General features: G+C 40.8%; 1 protein-coding gene across 1 annotated transcript; it reads right to left on the reverse strand.

The window, feature by feature from the left end:
• Window positions 1-566: 566 nt before the first annotated feature.
• On the reverse strand, window positions 567-10,025 carry LOC139433803 (uncharacterized). The gene is made up of 7 exons (XM_071203029.1): window positions 9,993-10,025; window positions 9,228-9,274; window positions 9,121-9,148; window positions 5,694-5,883; window positions 2,968-3,114; window positions 2,375-2,518; window positions 567-751 (listed from the first exon to the last, which is right to left on the reverse strand). Exons 4-7 carry the CDS (start codon window positions 5,878-5,880, stop codon window positions 567-569), a joined length of 663 nt encoding a protein of 220 aa, XP_071059130.1. The 5' UTR covers window positions 5,881-5,883; window positions 9,121-9,148; window positions 9,228-9,274; window positions 9,993-10,025.
• Between the last annotated feature and the right edge of the window lie 2,003 nt (window positions 10,026-12,028).

Here is a 12,028-nt window from a genome sequence, read left to right on the forward strand (position 1 = left end):
CGTAGTAAGAAACTTACAGTCAGCCGCTAAAGAACCCAACATAGTTTCCCAGCTCATCGACAAAGAACTTCTCAAAGGATATATAATCGGCCCTTTTAGCTCCTCCCCCTTCTCAGTGTTCCGTTCAAATCCCATCGGAATAAGCCACACGTAAATAAAAGGCTGATTTTCGATCTGTCCGCTCCCCGCTCCGGCCATTCGGCAGCGTCAATAGCATCATCCCTCCAGATCAGTTCTCCCTTCACCATGCCTCAGTGGATAATGCAATAAAGATGATCAAGTTCACAGGGCACGGAGCTCGGCTCTCCAAAGCGGACATTACCGATGCCTTCAAAATCATCCCCATTCATCCGTCTCAGTGGAATTCGTTCGGTATTAAGTGGGAGTCCAAACTCTATTTTCGCAGAAGCAGCCCCTGCATCTTCAATTCCTTCTCGGAAGCGCTCTGCTGGATCCTGCTGAACATCGTCAGAATCCCCTCCGTCCTTCACCTACTGGACGACTCCTCCCCATAGACCCGCCACAGGACAGCTCAGGGATCTCACTGGCCAAGCTTAAACACTGCTTCAGGAGTTAGGTGTCCCTCTCTTCAAAGAGAAAATGTTAGGTCCCGACACACGCTTAGAGTTCTTAGGCATCCCAGATAGCAAAAAAGGTTTGGCCCAGATTCGGCCCACACAAAACACCTTCATCTGGCCCACATACCGCATGGAATGATGGCACTTAGGCGCTCCGCTCCTGTTTGCCAGATCTGGGCCACAAGCAAGCCATAGCAATGCCACATGTCAATCATAAACGAACCACATAAACCAGAACTGGCCCTAATCTGGGCCATGGTTAGTTTTCATTCTGGCCCAGATCCGGCCCACATTCCATATCCTTATCTGGCCCACATACCGCATGGAATGATGGCACTTAGGCGCTCCGCTCCTGTTTGCCAGATCTGGGCCACAAGCAAGCCATAGCAATGACACATGTCAACCATAAACGAACCACATAAACCAGAACTGGCCCTAATCTGGGCCATGGTTAGTTTTCATTCTGGCCCAGATCCGGCCCACATTCCATATCCTTATCTGGCCCAAATACAGCATGGAGTGATGGCACTGGGGCGTTCCACTCGTTGGCCAGAACTGGCCCTAATCTGGGCCACAATTAGTTTTAATTCTGGCCCAGATCCGGCCCACATTCCATATCCTTATCTGGCCCACATACCGCGTGGAATGATGGCACTTAGGCGCTCCGCTCCTGTTTGCCAGATCTGGGCCACAAGCAAGCCATAGCAATGACACATGTCAACCATAAACGAACCACATAAACCAGAACTGGCCCTAATCTGGGCCACGGTTAGTTTTCATTCTGGCCCAGATCCGGCCCACATTCCATATCCTTATCTGGCCCAAATACTGCATGGAGTGATGGCACTGGGGCGTTCCACTCGTTGGCCAGAACTGGCCCTAATCTGGGCCACGGTTAGTTTTCATTCTGGCCCACATTCCGTATCCTCATCCGGCCCAAATGCTGCATGGAATTATGGCACTTTGACGGTCAGGTGATGTTTACCAGATCTGTGCCACAAGCAGGTCAAAGCATGGCCACATGTCAGCCAAGAATGACCCAAATAAACCAGACCTATCCCTAAAAAGCCATTAAAACTTTGGTGACTCAATGACTGAATATCAATGACACTGTGTATTCTGCAACAGCAATATTCAACATACAGTAAATACAAATGTCAAAATGGCCTCCCAAAAGTTGCATCAATAAATTACAACAGATGAACCAAACGTTTTTTTTAATGATTGTATCATCATTTATTAATATTGGTGATGAACTAGCCACTGCATCATTACATTTTCAAAATAACTGGGATACAATCCAACCATGCCAAAATAACAGCATAATAAACAAAAACAAAATAGCTGTATAGTAAAGCAACTTTGAAAAAACACGCAATTCTAAAAAAAAGCTTAGCTCCCCAAATAAACAAACTCTTCTGCAGACTCAGTGACATTTCAGATTTATTTTATTGATTTTCTTGTGAAAACAGAACTAAAACAGAATACTTGTAGAACCATAGGGTTAAACCTACCTAACCTGCTCAACCAAAATTAACGAACTTTGCCGACCTTCGGAAAGGGAACAACCTGGACAATTTTATCGATGGATTATCGACCTCCTTGACTGGGCCCATGAGAATCATTGAAGGCCTATAAGGAATGCACAAACAAAATCAAACTCTGTTGACTCAGTAACAGATAACAATCAAAGTACAAAACCGCAAAACAAAATACAATTCCTTATGTATATGCTATATTATATATTACAAATTATTATACATATATTGCAAAATAGATATTGTAACATGACTTACAGGTTTCTTGGACAGCTCGTCTTCGTTCCTCTCTCTCTCTTCTACCTCCATCTCGGTCGCCCGCAAGGTGAAGCCATTTTTTTATGTAGGATTCTACCTCTTGGTCTGTTGCTGTCGCTGTGAGCCTGTTGTTTCTGACAGTCCCTAAAGTAGAGAACATTGTAAAGCCTTGGATGGATTGCACAATTTAGGACCCAATCTGGGGACCTACGGATCAGCCAAGTGCATGGCGTGCTGTGTCTGACGAATTCAGTGGTGATGGCACTTTGAGAACATTCTGGCCATGGCAGAGGACGCCCTTTGCCTCTACTCAACGGCTTGACGCCTGCTAGTAAAATCGGACTGCAGCTGATCCAGAATTTCTCAATGAGGGAGAAAGAGTAGATGTGCTTCCAGCCTCTTTTCAGAGTTTATTTTTTAACTTTTTATGTGGCAAACCATGTTAAACAAATTATTCTTTTATATGTCTTTTTCTACCAAGAGTAATTTGAATTGGTTGAATCTAGGATCAGTAAGTACTAACTGAGTGTCAAACATGCAAGAAAGAGGACTGGACTCTTATTAGACTGATGACAGCGCAATGTAACACTTACCAGTAATGACATCTTTAAGTTGCAGTCTGTGGAATGCTGTTTTCCCATTGATGCCACGCCAGTTGAGCTGTTTGGCAAGGGAGTTGGTAAAACAGTGTTTCATCACTCGCCAAACGCAATCCTTAACGTCCAGTCCTCCAATGACACCTCAATGCAGTAATCTGAAAAAGATCATTTAAAGCTAAGGATCCATGCATTATATAAACACTAGTCACAATAACCTAATTTAAAAAAAAAACATTATTTCCCTTTTCCCATAGCTGATATTTAGCATCACTGCTGTCCCAACATACAACTTAGGTGGCAAGTAAAATATTAACAATAGTTTCAAATTGGGTCCCCCATCCTCTTTAAGTTGGTAAGGGCAATTATTACCATTTTGTTTTGAAGGTCTGCCTCTTCCCTCACACGTTTCTCCAGAGCCAGCAGGGAGGTTACATCTTTAGCGGCAGTATATCTCTGCCAAGGGGATCCGCCCACCAGCAGGTTCGCCAGGAATTTTCTGCATGGTCATCTGAATGACTTTGAGTTGATCCATCATCATCTCTTGATTCGTAAGAAGTCTATGCAGAAGAGCTAAAATAAGGACATTCAACACTATATAAATTAGGGCTGTCAGTCGATTAAAATATTTAATCGCGATTAATCACATGATTGTCCATAGTTAATCGCGATTAATCGCAAATTAATCGCACATTTTTTATCTGTTCTAAATGTACCTTAGGGGAATATTTTTCAAGTTTTTAATACTCTTATCAACATATGAGTGGACAAATATGCTTTATGCTAATGTTTATTATCATTTGAACAATGACAAATATTCTCATGAATATTAAACACAACAACCTCTGAACATTACAAATATTCGCCTCAATTCAACCTGGAACCTCTCATACAATACAAATGGTGTGGGTGTGTGTGTGTGTGTGTGTGTGTGTGTGTGTGTGGTGTGTGTGTGTGTGTGTGGTGTGTGTGTGTGTGTGTGTGTGTGTGTGTGTGTGTTGTGTGTGGTGTGTGTGTGTGTGTGTGTGTTGTGTGCTGTTGTGTGTGTGTTGGATCGTTGGAGCTATGTGCAACTCAAGGCATATGCTCGAACGGGAGCTGCCCTGACGCTGCAATCATGTTGCTGAGTGTGCTGACTTTCGTACAATGTCCCACTGTCTGGCTTCCTGCATAAAGTCAAGTGCTCGGCACAGTTGTGGCGAAATGTCGCTCCTCTGTTTTCATTTAAACAGCTCCTTCTATCCGTTAGCGCAGCTAGCTAGCACCAGATGCTAACAACAACAATGCACGTAAGGTCTCTCTCTCGCTCGCTCAGGCCACACATACACACACCCTCCCGGTCCTCCCGATGGCCAGTCGGTGCCTGCCGGTGAGCGTGGAAGTGTGGTCTGCTGCCGCAAGCGGGCAGCAGGAGCGGGGCTGTCAGCATCAGCTTGTCGATGGTATTTTAAACTCGATGCGCTCTGAAACTACGGGGCGGCCGAGAAAAAAAAATACACATGCGTTAATCGCGTTAAAATAATTAGTGGCGTTAATTTTTTTTTGCGTTATAGCGTTATTAACGCGTTAACTTGACAGCCCTAATATAAATGCATCTTTTATCACACTATTTCTCCTCTACTCATATACAGTATATGTGTGTGTGTGTATATACACATACATATACATTTACAGACAAAACAATAACAAATTGTGAAATCACTTACGAGCAAGACCCCCTTCGCTTTCATCTTGTCGTTGAGTTCCAGGATTTTTCTCAGACCGTCGGGGTTCTGTTCTTCTCAAAGACCCAGACCGCTGGGGTTCTGGGCTTCTCAAAGACCCAGACCGTTGGGGTTCTGGGCTTCTCAAAGACCCAGACCGCTGGGGTTCTGGGCTTCTCAAAGACCCAGACCGCTGGGGTTCTGGGCTTTTCAAAGACCCAGACCGCTGGGGTTCTGGGCTTCTCGCAGACCGTTGGGGGCTTGTAATCTGCTTGTGAGGTTTTGTGCTCATAACTACTTTTTTTAATGCATATGACTGTATATCAAAGCCTGGCCCTTTTATGTTTGGGGCTGGTGGCAATGTCCTTTTTTGTTTGACAGTAACGTCATTATCACTGTCACTCTCAAATCGAATGTTCGGTCTTGTGTGTGAGTGTGTTTGGGGGGGGGGGGGGGACAGGAAATGAAAGCAGAATTAATTTCAAAGATTACAAAGGAAAAACAATACAGCATAAATTATGTGTTAAAGAAATATCAGATAAAATGTATATCTACCATGACTCATTAGTATGTAGGGATAGTTTGGAGGCGAGGACAAACCCACTGCATTTTGTTTTCAGAGCACCATTTTTTTTAAATAGTGTTTTTAACATATTTGTTTAAATACTTAAGTTATGAAAAGAAACACTTCTCTATTAAGGTATATTAGTCTTAATTATTGAGAGGTTGTATATTAGATTTGAGAACTTGAAAAAATGCACACATGTTGATTTTTCCATAACATTTACATCTATAACAATAGTAGTAGAATTGCACTTTAATACTTACAGCCTTTTACGCTTTTTTTTTGGGAGAACATCCTCCTCTTCTTCCTCTGCTGTTTAAAGATCAGTGTGGGTTTCCGCTTGAGGGAGTTTTAGACGAGCGGTTTTGTAGTTTGCTGTAAAAACAAGAGAAATATCATTATATTATGATTTTTCAAATCAGTGAATCCTCACAGTAAATATTTTATTTGCATACCAGCTGTATATAGAATTCGGACACTAAATGCATCCCAGATGTGTTCAGGCTGCTCCTCATTTCTTATGGCTTTAATTAAGTCGTCGTGCTTGTAGTGAGCTGGCCACTGACAGGTATCATCTGCAACCCACAGTGCTGGAACTACTTCAACCTCTTGGGTTTCCAGAAACTCAACAATGTGAAACATGGCCTAGAACAGAAAGAGGCACAAAGTTACTAGTTTTAAGAGTATACTATAAACACAGTAACCTTTTGTTTTTTCAAAACGGCAAACGTATTCACATAATAAGAAGTATTTAAATTAGAAGAAAGCTTTTTTTATGATAATCCTTATGCTATAAAAGGTGAATGATGGCTTAATTGATCATTAATACATGTTCATAATAATATGGGATACGCACCTACAGAGATAAGTGAAGGCAGGCTGGACACTGTCACCGCTGTTATGCACACAAATGATCAATCATTTTCCTCAAGATAAAAAGCTTGGTTAAATTCAGCAGTCCCAATGACTGTTACCACACCAGACTTAAGACTGCAATTTAGGATGGGTCTGCATGAAGAAGTGGCAGAACAACAAAACCAACCTCCAAAGGTAACCGGACACACTTCTGCACATTGGTATCTAACTTGAAGCACATCAGATTTGGTGACAGATCTGACACAAAACAAATTCCCAAATATGTGGAGTCAAGGGGATAGTCAAAATACTTTTCAATGTGTCTATATTCTTTGCAGACAATGTATTCCTCACCCTCAAAGACAATTATATTCTGAACCAAGAGTATGTTATTGTTCCTCTTGATACATCTGTCCCTCTCTGATGAACTGATGACAAACTCATCTGTTGCCAGTTCTTTAAACTGGGAGAAATGTCCTGTAAAGCCATGTGGAACAGGTCCATCTGAGTGTAGACTTTTGCATTTTTTGTGGGTTTTCAAAGTTTCCTCATCTTTTAAACTTGTTGAATCAAGTTCTGAAATTCTGCGTATAACTTGCTGCAGTGGAGAGCTAGGTTTTCTAACCATTATTTTAATTGTTTTTAAGTAGTTTTCGAAAGGAAACCCTGATATTAAATCTAAGTGGCCATGCACCTTCACATCATCACTGAGATGAGTCAAACCATGTATGTTGTAAACTAAAAACCCCTGACCATAGAGTTCCCCAAAATGCTTAACAAATGATCTAAGTAGCGTGTTTGCAAAGTCATTTAACAGCAAGCAATATGTTGGACTTGCCAAAATGTATATACTCACAGACAACAGCATAAAATTCTGATAAACCTCAGTAGACAGCACATCCCTCAAAACGACTGGACCGGTATAAAGTAAGAACTGCCTAAGTTCTGTTGCCTTCCATCGTAACCTCTCAGTAAGGGCCCTTGGCCTTCTAGCAAATTCTGAAGGTATGTAACTTCTGAGAGCAAGCAATTTTTCTGAAATTAAAGAGACTTGCCTGTATGAAATACGGGAATGCAACTTGACGCTTGTGCCCATCCATAAATCAAGCAGACGACGAACCACACCTAAGCACACTAAATGCATATAGTCGTGTGGAAATCCACTGACCATAGGAACAGATGTTTCACAAAATGGGGAATGTTGTATGTGGTGGTCTTCATCCTCTGCATTTGAAAAAGATACATCAGTTCTTGCTCTAGCATCAACTTCTGGGAATGTCATGCGATGATTAATGTAATTGCCTGACTGTACACATTTATCACAGCCACTGTATCCATTGTGTGACTTAATACCCTTAACAAAGGCCCTCGCAGGAGCATCACAGATTACTGAGGACACAGTCAAGAAGAAGGTCTTACCATTAACAACAAATCCACTGCTCATGATTTTTAACTCACAGACCAGATCCTTCAGATATTCTGACAATGACTGAGGCTTTGACTTCCCACAGAAAAGAGCAATCAGCACAGGTTTTCTACAATACCCCTGGAGGATTCCCAAAATTGGCCAGAACTGAACAGCTGAACTTTTAAAAATTGGAAGACCGTCAATGTTTAATTGTAATTTGAAACTGTGATGACTCGGGACAACTGATGTAAGCTTCTGAAATATCTGGCTGAACATATTCTGTATACCTAAATAATGGAAAGATCCACCCGCCAAGGAAGCAACACTATGGTACGTCTGTGTTTTGAGGAATGTTCTTGCATCTTTTGGCAAAGAGGGGTGATGGGGTTTCAGTATAGACAAGAGGGCAGACAAAGCGATCAATGACCAGAGATGGGGTCTTTACTAAAAAAAAGTAATATATTACATATTACATATTACTTTTAAAAAAAGTAATATATTACACTACTTCGTTACTATCTACATAAAGTAATTCGTTACTTTACTCGTTACTTTACTCGTTACTTTACTCGTTACTTTACTCGTTACTTTACTCGCAGGGCCGGCCCGCCCCTCCCTACAGGCAGATCACGCAGACTGCTAAAGTTTCAAATGTTCTCTTTAGTTCAGTTTCCATTGTCGCATAAAACTGATCCAGATAGCTCCTGAATGTTTTCCTATCTGACCATGGCTGTCCTCTGTCTCCTGCTATCTGACCGTGGCTGTCCTCTGTCTCCTGCTATCTGACCGTGGCTGTCCTCTGTCTCCTGCTATCTGTATATGTTGCGCAGTCTATCTCTGCTCACGCTGTTGCGTCAGCGTGTTCTCCTGCGTGTTGGCCATGTGTTGCACTGGAGCCAGACTTCAGCCGAGCACGTACGAACTGCGCATGCGTGAGTGGCAATAACTCTCCTTACCAGCAGGCAGCGGTAGTGTGTATTCGTCATTCAAAACAAGCAACAACCGGAAAACAGAGAAGAAGAACTACGTGTGTGTGATATAAATAAACAACAGCTATGTGCGTTAGCTTCACCTAGCATGTGTTCTTTGCAGGTGTTTGTTGAGGTTTGATTATGACTGATTTTAGAAAGTAACGAGGTAACGCGTGTCGGGGCAATGTTAGTAACTGTAGTGTGATTACTGGATTATAAAAGTAGCGCGTTACACTACTCCGTTACCGACAAAGTAATATTATTACAGTAACGCGTTACACCCAACTCTTTCAATGACACACCAAAATGTGTTGCCCAGTCTCTCAAACAACCCGCTAAATCATCTTTAGGAAGATCCCCTCTTTCATCCACATGGCTATCCTCGTCACTAGTTAATTCACTTTCCCCATTACTCTCTGACTGACAGTTTGGTGGGAGATCCGAGCCTGAAGCGACTGCTCCATGTTCAACACTATAATTCTCTTCAGCATTATCCTCAACATCATTATCCTCGTCACCAAAAGATTCTAACAACTGGTTGACTCTTTTAACAGCCGTTTTCCTTAAATTGCTGCGAGTGATATTCCACTTTTCCCTCTCCATGAGACAGCCATTACAACAACAATTACTCTTTGAGAATTAGCCAACCTGTATAGGTTGTCAACAGCCAGTTACTCTGAAAAAGAAAGAAGAAACAACATTTAACATTGATACTTCATATAGTTAGCGAAGTGTATCACATGGAAGCAGCTTACCTTAATGGTGACTTGCCACTCTGTATTTTCTGCCCACCTTCAAATATCTGTAACATAGTGTGAATATGACTGTTAAGGTCAAAAACATCATGATACAAACATGACAAAACCAAAATGTGGGACAGGTAATTTTACAATTCCTAGGGGATAATAAAAATCCAATTTATAATACAGAGCAATAAATCCTAGGTAACAGGGTTTTTGCTATCATTTAACAACTTCCTACAAATAAAAACATGTGATGCCTTACTCCCTCCCAAAATTGGTATGAATTGTATCTATTATTGTGATCAAGTTCAGTTCTGATTCGTTTTTACAACAAATCAATGAATGGTGCGCCTCAACAAACAAAAAACAACATGACACACATGTTTGATACATTTAAACAAACAGCTAACAGGAGATTAACCACAATATTCCAACGCTTACATTAATTTTGGAATATAACACAGGAATATTGAAAGTTTGAGGTGTGTGGGTTTTACATTCACAGAATTACACATATTTCTGGGGGATAAAAAACGATTCTAGTGTTAAGGGACTCTCGTTAGGCTACCTGTTGGATTTTCAGTTTGTAGCTAACTCTGGAGTTAGCTCCCACTAAGAATATTAGCTTAACTGGAGTTAGCTCCCACTAAGAATATTATCTTTAGCTCCCACTAAGAATATTAGCTTAACTGGAGTTAGCTCCAACTGAGAATATTAGCTTAGTAAGATACCGATTGCCAGCAGAAAGTCATATTTATAATGTCATTTCAAACTTACCGTGACTCCACTGACTTTTGCACAGTTTTCCACCGACAATCCTTCCAACTGACAGTGCGCCTTTTTTTCGCGCTTGTTTCAAGTCAGACATGCTGCGTTCAAAAGGCCCCGGAAATGGGATACTCCAACTTTAAATTATGCTAATTCCCACTTATACATAACCACAAGACAGCAAGAAGATACAACTACAACTACAATAAGGTTAAAGACCCATAGTAGTATTGAAAATATTTGATTTGATTTGAACAAAAAAATTAAATAAATCTGTATTTCTAACAAAGAACTTGAAGGCTATTCATAGGGTTGTTCTAACTTAAACCTGGGACTTCCTAGTTCCCACGAATGCAGCATAGTTTAAATATGGGATGAAAAAGTTAATGTCAGATAACCTGAAAAACATATTAATAACTGTTTTCTTTAAGAAATATATTGTTATTCATTATTAATAAAAATGATAGTAGTTATTTAAATGACAATATTTAACCCAAATGTAAGACAAATTAAGAATTTTTTATTTATTTTATTTATTGGTGTTAGAATGTCACCATCAGGATAACAAAATGGTCACAGTTTGCCTGCAAGTCCCTTCCTCCAGCCACACTCTCATCCCCTGCTCTTAGCTTTACGATCTGTCCCTGTCTCAAGCCCCTGCTCACCTCCCAGGCCATGAACTTTCTCCCTAGACCTGGCATCCTCGAGCCATCTGATGCCCTCAGACTTTTTCACCAGACTTCATCATTCCCCTGCTCACCTTTTCTCACTTCTCTCATCAGCCACTCACTACATGTACTGGTCAAGATCCTTTTTTCTTTGCCATTTCATTCCAGCTGCTATATGTCTTGAGTTTTTGCTTTTGAACTTCTGTCACCCGATCCTGGACCAGAACCTACTTACCTCCCTATATTGTCTATCTACCCGTTACCCGTTCACCTGCCTGCCTGTTTGCCTACTTGCATCTGCCGTAAGCTAATTTACAATAAAACATTGCACTGCTTCAGTCTGCCTGTCTGACTGCATTTGTATACCCTGCTGCCCGCACTTCCAACCCTCACTTGTGGAGCAATCTAGAAGTTATATCACACATGGCCTGTTAGCACCCAGTTTGGCTCGTTGATACCATCTTATATGGCACAGTTTATTGTCCCAAGAAGACATTTGTCTTTCAATCAAGTTTTGCACATACAGCAACTCCAAATTATCTCAACCAAATATACATTCAAAGATCAAGACCATAAAACAGTGAACTTCACAAGTCTGAACCTAATCACTCAGACACTTCACTTACACAATATAAAACATAGTAAGTCAACTGACTATAGCATATGCAAGAGCTACTGTATATTAATAAAAACAAGATTGCCATTTAGAAGCACATTAAAGCCCCCCCAAAACAATAATGGTCACACTGACCTGGGGTCAAAGATTGCGAGATTCACATTACATTATCTCTGTGTGTTTGCTTACATACATACATATGTTATAGCACGTACCATGTCAGCCACAGTGGTTTGGGTTTGAATCCGGCCCAGGGGATTTGCTGCATATGTCTCTCTCTCAGTTATTTGATATGTGTTTGAGCAGGGGACAAACATTCAAAGGGAACATCTAGCTAGGTGATACTGTGACACTGAAAGTAAAAAAGAGTTTGAGTATCCGGCCTACGATGAGTGAAATACACGTCACATCTGTCTCCAGAGCGGCTCAGTGAGCTAACCCTGGATTAATGCTTCTCTTTACTTACTAAGAATAAGAAAAGTCTCAGTAAAATACATTTGATACTTTTGTAAGTGATCAATTTATATTGTATTCATATTTTACAAATATGCAGAAAGTTCTGGAAAGTGTATAATTTATTGCAAACTTTCTCTTCATAAGAGTTGTTGATTTGATTTGTTTTAACGGGTAAATACACAAGAGTTCTCTTTATAGTTGTTCTATAATTTTATAAATGCAACAAACTTTAGTTTTTGTACATATAGTATAAAGTATAGTCTAGTATAAATATGTTTTGCGGCTCCAGACAACATTTATTTGAT

Source organism: Pseudochaenichthys georgianus, chromosome 4, assembly GCF_902827115.2.
Source record: "Pseudochaenichthys georgianus chromosome 4, fPseGeo1.2, whole genome shotgun sequence".
NCBI lineage: Eukaryota > Metazoa > Chordata > Actinopteri > Perciformes > Channichthyidae > Pseudochaenichthys > Pseudochaenichthys georgianus.

Bases quoted from the DNA above. Each gene is read 5' to 3' on its own strand.
- LOC139433803 (XM_071203029.1), bottom strand. From the start codon at position 5,880: ATGTTTCACATTGTTGAGTTTCTGGAAACCCAAGAGGTTGAAGTAGTT. The intron at 3,115-5,693 runs GTATGCAAATAA...TACTGCATTGAG, and splicing joins CCGAATTCTATATACAGCTG to GTGTCATTGGAGGACTGGAC. The intron at 2,519-2,967 runs GTAAGTGTTACA...TCTCTACTTTAG, and splicing joins ACTTAAAGATGTCATTACTG to GGACTGTCAGAAACAACAGG.